We start from the raw sequence: 18,222 nt of genomic DNA, 5'->3' as shown, positions 1-18,222 counted from the left end.
AAGATAGGTAATTAATATGGCAAGAGCGTCTTCACTCTTTCGTGGCTTCACTTGCTCCTCCTCGTATCTCTTCTCTATACCTTCAAATGTTTGAGAGAGAAGTATGGAAATTGGTCTCTCGCTTTTTTTTTTTTTTTTTTTTTGCTTCCATTATTTCCCCCACTTCAAAATGATCAAGTGTTAAGACACTGTAAAAATTTAAAGGTCAACTGAGTAAATTTCTTTAGCTGTGAGTTTATCAACCGACCGGTGTTGAGGACGTGCTACACGCCAACGTGAAGCGAGGTGGGTATTGAAAGAAGAAATTGGATGATTACTGTGTAACACAAGGCAAGTGGATGAAACCGAAGTTATATGAGATGTGTTAATTTGCGCTTTTTTTTTTAATCTTTTATGATTTTTATTAAAGGATATGTCATGCAATATATGAGTTTGGAAGAGCTCAAGCGTAATCAATCAGCTAGAGGATAATTATGAAAAGCCCAAAAAATGAGACTAAACTCAGCTTAAAGTTATATATTTAGATTAGGTTGCGAAACTGTTCCCTCCATTGCAGCTCTATCTTCCAGCGTATTCATACCTTCTTCATACTTGATTCTTACCTGCAACCATGTTAGACAAACTATTTTCCTAAAAATATTATCAATTAAATAAAAGATTAAAAATGTCTTGTAACATATTATTAAAGAGCGATGATATTAATTGATTACAATGTTTAACAATAATACTAATAATGAAACAAAGTTAGCAGCAAACATATATAAAATATATTTACTCTTGAAGGGGTTTCTATTTATGACTTTTTTCATGCTCTGTTATTTACAGAAAATTCAATTCATCTGAAAAATAGTTCTCTAGATGAAGGCTCCTATGATAATTCAAGCAATAATCCTGATTAGCCTTTTTGACTCATTCGTTAGCGATGCAATATAAGATCCGTGGCTTTCGGGACAAGCAATTTTATAGGTTCAGATAAGGCTAACTCATAAAGTAAATATCTAGAAATTGTTGTTGTAATAATATTTTTCTTTTGTAATCTAAAGACACAGTTAGACAGACTTGGCTACCTAAAACCCTAGTAGGCACCCTGTAAATCCTATAAGCCAGTTGAGTCTAGACCTCTATCTTTTGTAAGTGGCTATGACACAGAGCAATTTGCATGCAATTTGTTGGATTTGACATGTGACATTCGATTACAAAACTAAAAATTTTCAATGCCACAATCAGTTAGGCCAACTTTGAGGTTACCTACCATGTTATCGGAATCTAGCTGAAAAAAGGGTGATGATGAGGTCTTGAAACCATGCCCTATATTACGGTGACCCAAGTGTCCATACATTCACCTATCTTGATGTTTTATGAAGTTCCTATTTACTAATCTCTATCGCCTATATTAGAAACATCCATAGTCATCCACTCGGTTCTTTATAATTTCATGTAAATAACCGTGACTATAGTCACCAATTTTGATTGTGCTATCAATTTGATCAATTTCTTTCCGTTCTACAAGCCAATGAGTCGAATTTTTTTTACCATGGTTCGTCTATCATTTAACATCAGTTGCACACCACTCAACCATAGCTTGACTTTTTACCCGAAATTATTCAATCTAATAGCAAACTTTAAGTCAGATCGCTCTTTCGATAAGCTATTCATTGAAATGTATATGAAGAGCTGTGGTTCAAATGTAAAGTCAAAATTTCGATATTAGGAATAATTTGCGCCTAAATTCCTAACCTAGATAGGGTGTGATCTATAGCTTAGAGTTTTGTCCTGACGTAAGCACACATTATTAGGACAAAGACTAATAGACCCTATAACTGATGCTTAGGACAAAACTCCTACGACATTGACAAAGCGGCACCCGTGTCGGCACTTCACTAATGATCTGATAATGTTATTTTGGCTCATTATTGATGCCTTTGATTGTGCGAGCTTAGCTTCTCTTAGGTGTCCCCTCGCAGGTCAGCAAGGACCAGAGAAAACATGCAGAAGAATAGAGAGTTTGGCGACGAATCGAGATCCACCCAATGGATCTTGGGCCCCATATTGACTTGGCACCACTTGCTTGTGTCCACGTCACCCATGACATCCTAATCATTCCTAACCTGTGGGGCCCATAGCTGGGGCCCACATTGACTTGACACCTGCTTGTGTCCACGTCATCTTTGGTGAGGTTAATTTGGTGATGGGAGACGTTTGACAGAAAAAAAAATGGGGTCCATTGGAAAAAGTTTTATGAGATTTAAGTTCTTTTCGGGGGTCCACGTTTGCTGAGACTATAAAAGGAGTAAATATTTATTCCTTTGAAAAATTAAGAGAACTCCTATTTGTTAATTGTCTAAGCTCAAGAATTATCCTTCCCTTTCCTATCAATCAAACGGCAGTTTTTTTATACACAAAAAGCGGCTAGTTTAACCATAGTAATGACTTATATTTTAAGTTCATTAAAAATTGACTGTATGTTTTAATATTTGCTTGCAGTAACAATCATTAAAACGCAATCCTCATTACAGCTGTAATAGATTCTACAAGTCTCCTGTCTCTTTCCTCCGACTCACTCTGCAAATAATATATTACATTGAATAGACTTCAAATGTATATTAATTGTAACTTAATCTGCTTATATTTGTTATATAATGATACCCCAATCATCATTATTTTGAAACAACCAATGCAATATTGAATTGTAAGTAAATGATTGATGCAATAGTACATATGTTATACATAATTGTTTATTACTTTAAAAATCATTTAAAGTGTAATGATTAGCATAATGTTAGTGCCCCACAGGTATGATTATCTAAGTTTTCATAATTGAGCATAACTTGAAACTTCACAATCATGATAATTTTTTTAAAGATCAAAATTTATTTTCACAATTTTCATGTCATAAGCTTTTTTTGTGGATGCGAAAAATGGCTCAATCAGAAATCAAACAAAAAAGTTATGAGAGATTAAATTTGGGTTCAATTTTTTTTAATTTATTATATTTTTGTATTAAAAATAAATTATTGATTGTCGATAGTGGTGACACCACCAATAGGGATTGCCACATGGTAGTCATGACAGCTATCTAGCTAAGGCACGGTTGCGGGTTAGGATGCATGTGCCCATTACACGATCAAGCCATAGACCTTGGGTCACCCTAGCTAGCACAGGCATACGTAACGCTAGGGGTGAGCATATCGATGGACCAAATAGGGAATTGGACCAAACCAATTGGTAGTCCGATTCATTAGGGCATCGGTCATGTTCCCGGTTTCATTGTGATTTTCAGTCCGATTCCAAGTTTCGAGAGAGAGTTAGACCGAACCGACTATTTTTTAAGTATTTGTTTAATTTTAAAAAAAATAGCAATAAACTCTAAAATAGTAACAAATCTAGTAATTTTAAAAAAAAAAATTGCTATGTAACTGGTCCCAAAATTGAGAACCAATCCTCTTGGTCCAATTTGGAACCAAATTAGACCTGCGATTATCCCTACGCAGCACTAGGCAAAGCAAATGATATTCTTTCGAGCATTCCCGTTCAATACACAAATTTGGCTATAGGTAGGGGCTCTAACCCCTCCTTTTGACTCAATATAAGTGCAGTTCTCTTTCATTTCATTTATGATCTCTCTCAGAGCAATTCTTTTGGGGGGCTTGACCCATGTAGAATGAATTTGGGTGTTCATAATGTATCATGGAAAAATCCCCTCCAATAGATGTGTGATTTGTGAACTTATTAGATCAAGATGTCCAATATGACGAGAGAGGAGAGTGATCGTCGCAAAAGAGATATTGCACCAAGAGAGCTTAGATAAGGTGTGGCGATTTGTAAGCTATTAGGATGGCACATCGAATATGGGGAATGTCATTGGCCGACATGACCAACACTGACAAGAGTGATATTGATTTAAGTCGGAGGGTTTATCATATCTCAAGTCACCCATCAAATGGTTGAGGACTTGTGATGCTATGCTTAAATTAGTGCACCCTCAATTATTTACCACCTTATATGATTATTTAGAATTAGCTTGACCAGGTGAAATAGACAAGATCCTTGCTCCCCATAACTTTCATTTCTTAACATTGAAGAGTCAACATAAAAATGAGCATCGGTTATGTTATTGCTTTTAAAGTATACTCCCATACATTGTCCAATGAATTGCAAGCACCGCACTTGGAACATGACGGATGGTCAAGAAAATCGACGGGAAAACCTTTTGATAATGCCTTCAGCTCGTAATGGATAGTACTATTCCATGACACGTTTATAAAGGTAATATAGGATGGACACGCTAAGGAAAAATTTCAAGCCTGTTTTATTGTGCTTTTTGAACATCACCAAGGGGGAAAATGGAAGTAAAATAAATCTTTCTTAATATTTTTTGTGGTGAAGTTGCCATAATTTGTCAAAAAGATAGAGGAGCGAATCAAGATCTTAATGGAAAAAACATGGGCACGTTCCTTTTATCATAATAACTTGAAAGGGACTATGAAAGGGACTCGAAGTGGTCGAATTTAAAAGGCTTCCCGTTTATGCCGGCGTAAAGTGGGGGGAAATAGAGTTTCAAAGGGTTTATTATTGGATTGACAGCAAAAGATAGTGGGGGTGCAACCTAGGTCAAAAAGTGAGACAAATAGCGGCAAAGACGATACTTATGGTTTCCATTACGCGGAAAGATTAGCCCTTGAAGAATAAAAACATCGTCCACTTAGAATGTTTCTCTTTTCCCCTTAGCAAGTACGTAATTGTGAGTTTTACTATTAGATGACTATTCTCTACTTGATTTATTTTATAATCCAGAGAGTGGGCGTGGAAATTGTGATACCTAGAGGTCTATGAAAAAACCCTATTAGTTTTATGAATGAGCTAACTCCAAACTGTTGATCTATACAAGTAACTTTTAAAAGTAATTTGTACATTGTTGATGGGATTTGAATGAACAACTTAAGTGCTTGCAATAGATTATATGAAAAGAACAAAAACTTCGTAGTGATTTGTTTTGAAATTTTAATTAGTTTAGGATTGACATTCCCTCCTTCACTGTAGTATGAAATTACTCTCACGAGACCGATATGATCTAATGATGCATGTGACTTGGGCTCACATGCACCACAATCACCCAAGACCAACTGGCAATGGAAACAACGGGGTTAGTGACTCAAATGAAGTTTACATCCGACGGTTTCCATCAAATGACAATTCATCAAGCCCGCAATTAATTGAATTGATACGCTTCTTTGGTTACAAATACTTACTCAATGAACAAAAGTGAACAAAGTGATGATCACTCTCTAGTCATTAACTCATTATCCTTGTATCGTCCTTGCAACTACGTCAGGTCAAAGCCTTTGTCCTAATTTTTGTAAGGATTTCATTCATTCCTCATATCGACTTGATTTATTTCGTTCGCAGGAAATAAACTAGATCATTTGACGAGGGTTTGACTCTTTAGCAGCAAATTTTGTAGCCACCAAGGCTTGACTTTTCTCAAATCTCTAGAACAGATTGGACGTCATTCATGGCCACCCAATCGCTGAAATTTTTTTTAAGTGTGGCAATGCAATTTTCGTGTCCACTAAGTTAATCAGTGTATCAGAAGTGTATAATAAACAATTTTGTAATTTACATATATAAATTATGAAGAAAAGAGTACCTGTAAATTTGTCTAGCTATCTGTGTTGAGATTCAATGGGTCCAAACAAAACCAAATCAACCTACGGTTTCTTGGGCCCAAAAACATCTTCGTCTGGCGTTGTCTGGTCCCTAAGGCCAGATTTCGTGTCTAGTAAAAGTCTGGCTTATCCAACCAGACTAGAAAGGACCAAGTCCGGCACCAATAGCATCCCTTCTTCCAGTCCCCATTAGGTCCCAAGTCACTACAAAATATATCTAAACGACAATGGGAAATATGAGACAGCCAATTCGTAGCCAAGTCATGCCGATGAGCCTTTAGGACCCAATCTGCGGCTCGGTTTGCTTCTCTCGGACAAAGGGTGACCAAAACCCCCTAGAAGTTTTTTTGCAGTCAACTGCTATGGATTGAACGGCCCATGGAGGTTCAACCCGGCCCGATGCTCCAGGCCCATACCAAGAGTCCCTTATGATGATGGGCCTGATCCATAGCTGATGCTGGTTGGAAGTAGTAGCAGTTGAAGCTATGGAGCATCCCTTCAAGTTTAGGATGGAACGTTATTGAGTTCTATACACTGTTACAGATATTCAAGATGTAGAGAAAGATCCAAAGTCATTTGATTGAGATAGAGTAGCTATACTAATCCTTTGAGGTCGAAAGCCCATTCTGAATATACCCACTTGAATTACAAATATGCTTGAGCCAATATTAGGTTTCGTTCAAAAGCCACTTTAGTGGTTGTGCCCCGATAGATGTGCTTGGTGACAATGTTGTCATCGTCAATCTACAAGTTGGTTTAGTTTATTTTTAGTGACTTTAGAAATTAGGTATTTCAATTTGAGCAAAAAAAAAAAAAGAGTGTGTGGTTCCTGACACTGGTGCATTTCAGTGAGTAATTTTACATTAAAACCCAATGCTCAAATCAGTGAGTAATTTTTTTTATGTTTCTTTAGAATAAATCGTCGGACTAGCCTACAAAAAATTGGCTTTCTAATGTTGAGGATCCTAACCTAAGACAACCAATTTGTCTTTTATATCTCAATTTCATGATAAATGGGGTAACTAGTATGGCAAGGGCCTCTTTACTCTTTAGTGGCACCCCACCGGCTTCTCCTCAAATCTCCAATCTATACCTTCTAAATGATCGAGTGTTGGACACCGTAAAAAATTCGATGGACAATGGTGTAAACTTGTAGCTGTTTGGGTAGCAACCTGCCCGTGTTAGGGGACGTGTGCGTAGAGTGAGGTTATAGGTAGAAGAAAATGTCAGGGTGAATATTGCGAAAACTGAGATATTGGGGCAAAGTGCCACAATTCCAGAAAGTTAGGGGGCATGATGTAATTATCCCTAATCCACTGCAAATCGTGAGAATACATGATTAGATAAGTTGAATCATTTGACAAAAATCCACTTCCGTGAATAATAGAATCCGTCGCAACGCAACACAATTACTCATAATCTTGTAAATAAGGGCACCGAAAGTTTTAAAATTTATTATAAAGTGCAATTGAGTATAAAAATTTTCTGATTATACAATTAAGTTCTGAAACTTATCAAATTTGTATAATGAAGTCCTCTTATATGACTGTTTTGTTAACTCAAGTGTGAACCAATACCCAAAATGACATCTTTGACATCTTTCCCCGAATGTTATTTTCCCCCGTACCACAATTAAGTGAAATTCAAAATTCGAAACAATAAAAAGTTTAATAAAAAATCAAAAAAGAAACAAGATATAAATAACTCTTTTTCTTCTAAACCAACCATTTTCTTAGAAAGCACTTCCTCTCCTTACAAATTTCGCGCTATATACAGTTTGGGCGACATGGAGGAGAATGTTCTGCAATGCAATATGCTAAGAATTGCACCAAGAAGTGAGAACTGATCATGTCGTTAATCGTCCGAACATTGTAACATCGACTCATTACCCAAAAACTGATAGTCTCTAAAGAGATTCCATATGAAACTTGAAACCCAATTGAGAAAGCCAGTCTAATGACAAAACTGGGTGTACAACCGCCATCAAATACAAAACAATCTATCAAAATGCTAATTCAGCTGCATCATTCCTTTCATGTTTCTGTCCCACAAATGGATTCTGAAGTTAAGACGACTACTTGCTGAATCACAGTCGAGTGGGCGAAAGTCGCTTCGGATAAAAACGTGGCCTTAGACATCTTTTTCGCCAGCTTTTCGGCACAAGGACAACGTCAACTTGACCAGAAACATGTTGCTGCTACGCTGTTGTTTGTATCAGTACCACCCATTGTCTCCTCCATGATTCGCAGCGTTCCAACAGGTTGTGCTCACCTGCAGATCCTCCCCACTTCTCCACCTGCCAAAGAATGGGATACATAGAACAGTATGAAAGTCAAGATCATCATGGGCACTAACTTGAGAAAGAAAATGTGCCTAGAGTACGGATCACCAACCTCTCTGTTCTAGTTGGTAATTGAAGTGACAATTTTGAGGATTATGGTTCGTAAGCAAATGCCTTGGATCATACCTGACCAAATATGCTCCAAGCACAAAAGCAAAGGCACCCATCAGAAGGGAAAGGATGGAATTTTGCAACCCCATGTTCCTTTCCTTCCTCATCTTTTTGTGCAGTAGTCACCGTGCTTTGGGCAGCGGCTGCAGCTCTCCCCATACCGTGTGATGCAGACGAGGGCCTGCAAGTCCTCGCCGAGCCTCGCCGACACCCTGATGAGGCTCATGGCGATGCAGATCAGTGACATGGTCTTGTCTTTTTCTAAAAAAATTAAGCTCTTTATTTATTTGCTAATTCTTATCTTCCTTTCTTTCTGTGCCACATCGGCGCCATGTACACTAACAATATAATAGGAAAAAAAGTTAGTAACAGAAATTTTTGTTTACATTAATTTGACAAGTTTTGGAATCAATTGCACTATTTTCCAAGCTTGGGCGTTGTACTACTTTGAAACGTCCAGCGCATTGATCAAGTCACTTTATAGAACAACGCTACAGGTGCGAAAACAGAAAACAGAAAGGTCAATTAGGACATAGATTGCAGTTTTTCTTAAAAATCTATAGGAAGATACTTTGAATCTGGATTCGTTAGAGAAGAGTCAACCATGGCGGCCACAATCAGCATATTGTTACATGCCTTCTACGCAAACATGCAAATTTCCTAGCGATGAGAATTTGACCATAAACATCAGATCTTCTGAAGAAGGTAGAAGGATGAAGGCGTTTCCCAAGTAATGCTACAGTAACATCAATGTAAAAGGGACATCCCTCACTCCTCCTTACCTTACCCATGACTGTCGCCGAATTCTCCGACATCGCTCTTCGTCCAATGGACCTTTCGGACATCAACAGCTTCATGGCGTGGGCAACCGACAACAGAGTGAGCCGATTTTGCACTTGGGACACTTTCACCAGCAAAGAAGAAGGAATCAGACACATCACGAACACCGTCCTCCCTCACCCGTGGTATAGAGCCATCTGCCTTGATGACCATCCGGTCGGCTCCGTTTCCATGAGGCCGGTGGCATCAGTAGGGGACGACCACGAGTCGACAGCTGAGATCGGCTATGTCCTTGCCTCGGCGTACTAGGGACAGGGAATCATGATGTGGGCAGTGAAGATGGCGGCGGCAGCGATTTTCCAAGATTGGCCGGAGCTGTTGAGGCTTCAGGCACTTGTTGATGTTGAGAATGTGGGGTCAATCAGAGTGCAGGAGAAGGCTGGATTTAGGACGGAGGGTGTTCTGAGGAAGTATATTGTCCTGAAGGGAAGAGCCAGAGACCTGGTCACGTTTAGCCTTCTCTCTAGTGATGATCATTAAAGTTAGTGTCTCTCCTGGATGAAACTGATGGTGATCATACTGTTCAGAGTCTTTTCATTGGATTCACTCTTCTGTTAAAAAATTCTAAGTTTTGCCTAATCTGTATAGATTAATTTTGGCTGTCTGCAAGAGATTAGGTTACCAATTCAATTCGAGAATTATGTGTTGCGGCAGATGCTGATTAGGTAATCTGCAATTGCGTGTAGCCTTGAACCAACCACTCTGTCCATGAATTTATCAGGATTAGATCATGATAGGGAGCATATAATTGCTAATACGATAGAAGAACCGCCTTTTTTTTTTCTAATAATTCATCTGTCGAAAGTTGCTGCATGCTGAGGGGCTAGAGTCAAGCATCACCATTGTTGGGGCAAAATCTTGGCTCGATTCGATTCCCATGGACTTGGTCTAGGGGAAATATATCCCCATTCACAAGGACAAGAAGGTGTTCCAAGTTCTTTTGTCGGAGTTAGGTGATACTAAATTGTCCAAAATTGGTGAAATTTTTCCGTCACAATTAATCAGCATGCCAAAATTCATCTTCTGTTTTTTTTTTTAAACCTTTAATTCAGTACTCGAGTTTATACGATATAATTTCGTCGAAAAACAAGTTAATCTCAACTTCCATCTCCACTTGCTATTGAATGTTCTTCTGATCGATCTGTTTAGAAGTAGAGTTTTCACTCAGATGAAATAAGTCATCCTCAAGCTGAAAATCATGCCAAGAGCCCCATTTGTAATCTTAAAAACTCCTGTTATTAGATAGAAATTCACCACATAAATACGTATTCTATACCTCTAAGATCATGAATTATTATGTAATAATACATGTGCCACTCGAGCTAAATGAGAAAAAACAAAGATGAATGTATACATTCTGATGATGAAAGGAAGCAGGAAATATTTGTTCTTGTATTTGTTCAGGCATATGATGCTGCGAGGAGAAGGACGACGAGAAGCGGAATCGACAACTCGGCAATGCTTCCTGCTGATGTGCCGTCTTGTTGAGTCGATGGTGTGACTTTCGTTCCAGAATCTGCGAAAATAAATGGGGAATGTCTCTAATCAACAAGACGAACATCCACAGCCAAATTGTGATCGAAATTGATAGAAGAGAAAATCATGAGGGTCGGGGTGATTAGCAAGTAAAGTAACATTTTATTATTCATTTCTTCGTAACCTACCAAGCTGAGTTCTATTGCTTGTGTCGGGGTGATCAGTTCCCGACTAGGAAATGGGATTTGGACCAAGAGGACCGGTTCCTTGTTTTTGGAACCGAATCACTTGGTCCTGGGACCGGACTAGACTGACCAGTCTGGTTCCTAGGTGATCCAATAAAACCAAAGTATTCACATATCTGAGCCAAAAGTTTTGAATTAATTGAACTGCCAATTCATGTCGCAATTTGAAATTGGGATTTCGTCCAAAATTTGTGAAGAAGACTGAGAGGAAGACTGAGAGATGATGGGGTGGTGATTGTAGGGGCACGCTTAAAAAAGAGAGGAGGATTTGTGGATTCTTTTCCATAAATGATGGACTCACAGATTTAAGGAAGATGCAAGTAAGCGAGGGAGGTAAATTTGGTGAATCTTTGCCGAAAAGGAAAGAAAGTAAAATAAGGAAAGAAGCAAGAGACAAAAGGAGCAAGTTGGATGAATCGATGCAACAATATGAAAGAAACAAAGATGTGCTTCATCATCTAGAATAAGCGAGACGTGAGAGGAGATAAAGGTTTAGGTTTACATTTTACTTCTTTAAGAAACTAAATATATAGAAAAAATTAATCGGCCTGGTCTAGATAGTCCAATCTCTATCTAAAGACCAGGAATTGGATCAAAAATCACTTGGATCAGGACCGATGTCCCCTAAAACTGCCCAAAACTGGCCCATTCGGTCAGGTTTGGGTGGTTCTATATGCTCACTCCTAGCTTGTGTATAGAAGTCGTGCCTAACTAACCGAAACACTTGAATTGATAAATTGTTCAACGACAAAGAATGATGAGTGTACCTGCAGGAACTGCATTTGGGGTATCAGGAGTTCCGGCAGGAGATCCGGCGGGCGAAGCAACTGCAAATAAATTCAATTAGTACAAAAGGTAAGAGCTAGATCAAAAAATTGGAGCCGGAAATGAGAAATATCAGTTTCGATGTTTTTCCATGCGCACGCACACTCACCGTTGCAACGGCTGGTCGATTGAGTCTGAATGTTGCAAGCGCTGGGCACGGACAGGGCGCGGGTCTGGTTGATGCTGATGCCAAGGGAAGAGCCGCCCCCGTTGAGGACCTGGCACAGGCACTGCGGCTCTGAGCGGACCACGTTGGCGAGCTGCGAGCAGCAGCTCGAGGACGGGGCCGAGGAGTTGCCCGTGATGTAGTTGAGGCATGGCGACATGCTGATCAGCGCATTTGTGCAGCTTGACGACTGAGCCACCGCACCTGCAGCCACCATGGCCAAGACCAGAGCCACAATTTGCATCCTAGTCTGCGCCATAGGATGATCTTCCCTGCTTCCAATTATGGGCTGATGCCAAAAGATGTGTGTATAGGGAAATTTTGGATGTAACTTGCAAGTCCTGGATTGTGAGTTGAGTTCAGTGGTGTGAGGAGAAAGAGAGCAACTGGTTTGGCTTTATGTAGGGGAAATTTGAGAGAGGGGAGAGTTACAGGTATTATTGATTTGGGTCACCAACTGCTCCTACTACTTCCATGGGATCTTTTCTGGTTATCAGAAACCTGTTTGCTTTCATGATTTTGGTCATAAACATAGTATGTTAGGGACAGGACCATGTTTTTTGGGCATACGCAGGAGCAAGTCCATGTGTTTGGTTCCTTTTGCGAATGGGAATCTATTTGGTTCTTCAGGTGGCCAACTACTAACCAATTGGTTTCAACCGATTTGGTGTACTTTTTATTTGTAATGGAAACGAGTTCAAAGCTGAGGAAACTTGCACCAAGAAGTAATGAGCAGGATGAGCTGGACCTGCGTGGTCAAGGGATGAAGTTGTTTTAAAAGAATTAATCGTTCAGATATGAAAATTTGTATTGCCACCGTGCTTTGATTTATCTCTCCAGATGACTAGGAACTCCTGATTGGTGAGCTGTGACATATTGAAGAGTGGCTCATGCAAGCAAGAGAATCAATTTGGTTTATCATAACAAATTTGATTGCCAATTCAAGTAGTCTTTTTGGCTAGGAGAAATTACGAGTCACAAGCAAAGTACTAGTCACTCGTTGGATGTGATCAATAGACGGGTCGGATTAGGTATTTGACTTAAAAATCCTTACCCTAGCCCATCCATGATTAAAAAATGTTGGATTTCTTGCTAAAAGGGATCTTGCTTGGATGGATGTAGGTTCAAGAAGAGAAACGTTTGCCTAGACCACCATACTAATATGTGCTCCAATTAAGTAGCGACCATAGCTAATGGCACTTGCATGAGCCCCTTCATTTGACTTGATACCTTACATGATTGGCAAAAGCCTCGTTTTGCACAATCTTTATGTAAAAATTTTGGAAAACTATTTATCCTTGTGAGTTATAATGCAAAATTAATTCATCGTGCTCTATAGTCCTAACATAAGGTTTTCCTCATTCCCGATTCAAGATTTTGAATATGTCCCTTCTTAGAGCCGTATACTTAGATCCAGAAATTATTGAATTAGATTAGCCTTAAGCCTTTATACGTGAAGTCATCTAACATAAGGATTGTGACGTGGCATGAATCTCGCTGGTCCAATAATCTTCAAGAGTATCACGCACAAAACCTCTATGTGCTCTAGATCATTCAAAACTTCAATCCTTAAATTCTTCCTTTTCTAAATCAAGTTCGTTAAGGACGGTAACACTAGGTCAACGCCCTCCCATGGTCCCTTGTTAGCACAACTACAATCTCTAATCCTTGAAAGGTAGCCAATAAGCAAGTGACACGCAAGCAAGGGCCCCTCTTACCAACAAAAGATAGGTCAAAATGGGGTCCACAGGGAGACATGCCAATCCACCAATCTTGTCACGAGTTCTTACACCTGTACTCTGCAAGCTAAAAGTTAGTTAAGGTAGTTTAACTCCAACACCAACTTCATTTTCCCAACATACTCAACCCAATCTTTTTTTTTTTCTTTTTTAATGATTCTCTTATGTTCCTGCCATACTTTTCTCCACTTCTCAATACCTATAAATACCATTCACCATCTTTCCCTTCCCTCATCACCAAGGAACATCCCATTCTCAACTCCTACAAAATCTTCTCAGCTTTCTTCTCCAACAAGCACGGTTTTCCCTACACTCCTCTGTCTCCAAGATTTGACGAAAATGAAGCATTTCAGGCCTCTCTCGCTCTCTCTTCCCCTCCTCGCCATGGCCATCGCGCTCTCGATCACCACCATCCCGGTGCGTGGCCAGATCACCACCCCATGCACTCCCTCCATGATCTCGAGCTTCACGCCATGCCTGAATTTCGTCACCAACAGCAGCCTCAATGGCACATCGCCGACCTCGTCATGTTGTAGCTCGCTCAAGTCGCTCACGAGCGGCGGGATGGGCTGCCTGTGCCTCATCGTGGGCGGTGGCATTCCATTCCAGATGCCCATCAACCGGACCCTCGCCATCTCGCTCCCCCGCGCCTGCAACATGCCCAGTGTGCCTCTCCAGTGCAAAGGTATGCTAGTCCTACTAATTTTGGTGTCACTTACACTTATTGTCTACTCATATGATCGGATCTTCCTTAGTGTTGTACTAGACTTAATCCATTTAATGTTCTTCATTTCATTGTAACTTGCAGCTACGGGTGCGCCTCTTCCTGCTCCAGGTACCGGCCTTTCGCCTTTAGTCCTTGTGCTTCTGCAGTTTTCATAGTCGTTAGAAGATTGATTCGTTAACCTTAAAGCATGAATTTGACATGATATCTTGCTATTTCTTTTCGACTATGAATTGCTGCACCATCTCGACCGCCAAATGAAACCGTTCACAAGGATGTTAACACGAGACATTTCAGGAATGGAAGAATGTTAAAGAGCATGTAAACCCAGTATAAGCGATATGGAATAGTAGATTGAATTTTCAGGAAGCCAAAAGCAAACTCTTTTTAAGGATTTGTCATCAATTATCACAAGAGAAGAGAACTTGCAAAAGCAATCAATTGAATCGTTGCCTAATTAACTCTTCTCATCGATTTTCAGGTCCCGCTACGCTTGGACCGATTCTCTCTCCCTCATCCTCTCCAGCAGGCAGTCCTCTAGGTAACCAATACTCAAACCAGCCACACCTGTCTGAAATCAATGAACAAATGGTATCAGATTTTGTAGCTTTCGGCTGCATGTCTTAGTTTTCTTGATTTTGTGCACCAGGGTCCACAGATCCTCAACCCGACTCGCCAGCTCTGGCCCCAGAATCCAACACGCCGCCACTCTTGACTCCGCCATCTCCAGGTGTCACTTCAGTGACTCCGACGACAACCACTGGGAGCCGCTCCGGTGTAAATCCATCGGCTGCTAGCCCATCCAGTGTTTTCTCACCGGCTCTGCTGCTAGTCACATTGGCATCCGCTTTCTTGAAGTACTACTGATTAAAGATCGGATTGTCTACTTGATACTGTATTAAAATTTCTTTTTTTAGAATTATCTGTGGTGATTCTTTGGGGTGTGACTATTGTGGTAGGGCTTTTCAGGATACCGGGCGAGAGTCTCGTTTGGCTATTTTTTATGGGATAAGACTATACTTGCTTTGTAATGCTGTGATGAGAGTGGGAATAAAATTATAGTTTCTTTTATACTGCTTGAAGAGCTCAGGCTTAAGCTGGAGGATATTAATCATAGAAGCAAAGAAGATGCTGATCCTTGCCCAAAAGCAACGGCCTGAATCTGATTGCTAGAAATTTACAAATGGTTTCGTACAAAGAGTACATTCACGAATTCGTTCCAAAACTTGCGAATGTATCTTGTTTAGCAGAAAAAAGAGTTCGATGTGGTCTAGACCTGTTTTCTGTTAGAAGGATGAGATCCCTAAGTGTGAAACAACTGAGAGTTCTGCAGCCATTTGAGGTTCACGCTTTCACGAATGCAGCATGCTCCTGTCACAAAACTCAACCTCCCTAGCAGTTGAGGGAGAAAAGTTGATCATGCCTTCACGACTTCACGCTCTGATCATTGCGAGATCATTGTGGTATATGCCGGTTTTCCCTCCCCACCCTTCAAGATAATATTCGACGATTATAGACGAAGAAGTCACCATTAATTGTTCCATTTAGATCATGCCATTGTGAATATGACCGGGGCATTATGGGAATAGCACAAGCGCCTGCCCGAGCATGCGAATCGCCCCTCCTGATCAGAGAACTTGCATTGCCTATGTTCATAAACTTGTGAAGGTAATGAAAATTTACAGCAACTTGAATTGAAGAAAACGACGAACGTCATGGTCTCGAGCTGCCTAAGTTTCTTCAAGTTGCCTCTTTGTCTAGCTCTTATGCTGTGTTCGACGCAATGTATAGCGCCATTTCAAGGCTGTCATGTGGAGGAAATAAGCCTCAAGCAATGCTTGAAGCAAGACGAGGGCTCCATAGAAACATGCTGCATCGCCCTTAATGCAGTGATTCGGGAAGGATTTGACTGCTTCTGCTCCCTGTTCAAATCCTCCGAACCGCTCCACGGGAATGCATTCCTGTTGCTGTCATCGAACTGCTATGTATCGATACCTCCTCTGGCCCTTTGTCAAGGTAAACTTCTTCACGCTGCTGCCTAGCTAAAACTGATGTAACGTTCATGTATGATATGATTCTTGTACGAAAGCTGGCAACGCGACACCATGGATTGAATTAAACCAGTCAAGCATGAGAATTGCTAGTGATGCAGAAGCAATGTTCTGCTTTGAAATCTTTCTCATTCCCTAAAACAATAATACAACTTACTAAATAAACTACAGTTCTACAGAGAAAAGGAAATGTCTAATTTCTTCCCTTCTTTCTAGCAAAGGCTACAGAAATTTCACTCCTTTTTCCTTCCAATCGCAGATCGTGCTCTGCCACCGGTGTTTCCACCGATCACACCGAACATCGGCGAACTACCTCCTGCTTCTGGGGAAGCCAACTCTGCAAATGTCACACTGTGCCAAAATTCGACCGCAGATCAAAACAGTGCGGAGAAATTCGACGCATTCGAAGAGCCAAGTGGTGAGACATCAGATGGAGAAGACAAGCCCGCAGAGCTGCTGCACAATGCTCTGTTTCTTCTCTTGCTATTCATGGTGTTATGCTATTGACATCATCCTAGTGTATGTTTCTGCTCTGTCCATGCCATGACATCAACTACGTCCATTTATGAGGACATAAATTAAAATATTAAAATATTCGAGATGAGCAATTCCAACAAGTGTTTTCATATCATTTTCTTAAATTTATCAATGAATATTTTCATTGATTGGAAAGCATTTTTGGTAGACTATTCATTTTTTTGAGCCAAATAGATGAAAGTCCGAAAATTAATTCTCACTTTTTCCCAAACAAACATATCCTAACTTTAATCACCCGTGGTGGCGATGTAGTGGTTGAGCTTGTTTTTTTCAGAGAGGTTTGGAGTTCGAATCATTTGCATCGTCATGCCTTTTGGAAAGGAACCCACTGGAGCAGAAATGGTGGTGGTGACTCATGTTTTCTGTGAACCAGAATATCGAAAAAAAAAAAAAAAAAAAAAAAAAAAGAGATATCCTAACTTTAGTTTGAATCTCCATTTTTTACCTAAACATTTTTTTTTTTTTTTGCTCTACTTAAAAAGCAAACTTTAGATTATATGGTGATTTTAGTGATAATTTTCTTTTGTGTAATGAAAAAGCACCAACTTTAGCTCCGGGTGTTAAAACTAACCAAAACTTTATTTGGTCTCCTCAAAAAGCACTACTTTCTATCAATACCTAAATCGGGCCCAAACTTATGTCACAAAAAAGAGTTTAGGCTAGAATTTAGATTTGAAGTAAATTTTGTGCTTTTAATAAGACCATTTTTTTTTGTTGACCAAAACTAAAATCTAACCTAAATTTAACTTTTTATGAGATAAAAAGTTTTGAATTGGAATTAGACAGGTAACTTCTTCTTCTTCTTCTTCTTTTTCGTGTTATTGCAGTTTCTGAAGTTGATGTCTGGTGCGATTGGTCTGAATTTCATCATTTACTAGTTATTATTACACCCTAACGACCTAATTCTAAGTTTTATAGTATGTCGACGGACCAGCGAAGGAGAATTTTGAAAGTCATTGCGCCTTTTCTTCCGCCGTACGAATTCTCGTGGGTTGTTCTATCCTTCACCAGAGGCCCGAAACGATGAATTTTTAATTTCTTTTTCCTAACTTCATTCCAAAAAAATAATTATAAGGAGTTAATGTCATGAAAAACTCAAAACAATTTTACTCAAGATTAAGTTTTTGACCCAACACCTATGACAAATTTTTTGAAAAATTTACCTTCCATTAATTTTCAATAAATTAGATAAATATCACAAAAATTCACGAAAATTTTCAATAAATTAGATAAATAACACAAAAATTCGCAAACTTTTTGAATTGATACATATGCCAACTGGGTATGTCACCAAATGGCCCACCAGCCTTCCTGGCAAATTGATATATTCATAACAAATAGAGGAAAAGAATTTTGAATTGATACATATGCCAACCGTTACGTGTCATGACCACCGTGCAGAAGCTGGGTAATGAATAAGTCTTTCTCATGATTCTTTTCGAAGAGAGAGTTCGAATCCCGTTGATAGCACGGGATTAAGTGCGACGTCGGGATGGGAGGT

General features: G+C 39.6%; 2 protein-coding genes and 1 pseudogene across 3 annotated transcripts; 2 read left to right on the top strand and 1 right to left on the bottom strand.

Annotated features, from left to right (window-relative positions):
* The first annotated feature begins 8,784 nt into the window (after window positions 1-8,784).
* Window positions 8,785-9,438, top strand: LOC120290525 (annotated as a pseudogene).
* Window positions 9,439-10,207: 769 nt separating this feature from the next.
* LOC104424219 (non-specific lipid transfer protein GPI-anchored 19) lies at window positions 10,208-12,070 on the bottom strand. Its single transcript, XM_010036588.2, has 3 exons — window positions 11,614-12,070; window positions 11,447-11,506; window positions 10,208-10,474 (listed from the first exon to the last, which is right to left on the bottom strand). The coding sequence occupies exons 1-3, from the start codon at window positions 11,927-11,929 to the stop codon at window positions 10,359-10,361; spliced, it is 492 nt and encodes a 163-aa protein (XP_010034890.2). The 5' UTR covers window positions 11,930-12,070; the 3' UTR covers window positions 10,208-10,358.
* Window positions 12,071-13,650: 1,580 nt separating this feature from the next.
* Window positions 13,651-15,206, top strand: LOC104424202 (non-specific lipid transfer protein GPI-anchored 19). Of its 2 annotated transcripts, none has more exons than XM_010036580.3 (4): window positions 13,651-14,094; window positions 14,218-14,244; window positions 14,615-14,674; window positions 14,783-15,206. In XM_010036580.3, the coding sequence occupies exons 1-4, from the start codon at window positions 13,749-13,751 to the stop codon at window positions 14,998-15,000; spliced, it is 651 nt and encodes a 216-aa protein (XP_010034882.2). In that variant the 5' UTR covers window positions 13,651-13,748; the 3' UTR covers window positions 15,001-15,206. The 2 variants fall into 2 exon arrangements, with proteins under 2 accessions (XP_010034882.2, XP_010034874.2); XM_010036572.3 differs by having other exon boundaries at window positions 14,780-15,206.
* Window positions 15,207-18,222: the final 3,016 nt, after the last annotated feature.

The sequence above is a fragment of the Eucalyptus grandis genome, chromosome 2 (assembly GCF_016545825.1).
Source record: "Eucalyptus grandis isolate ANBG69807.140 chromosome 2, ASM1654582v1, whole genome shotgun sequence".
Taxonomy (NCBI): Eukaryota; Viridiplantae; Streptophyta; class Magnoliopsida; order Myrtales; family Myrtaceae; genus Eucalyptus; species Eucalyptus grandis.
The sequence above is the reverse complement of the archived record's forward strand: the minus strand, read 5'-3'. Positions and strand labels throughout refer to the sequence as shown.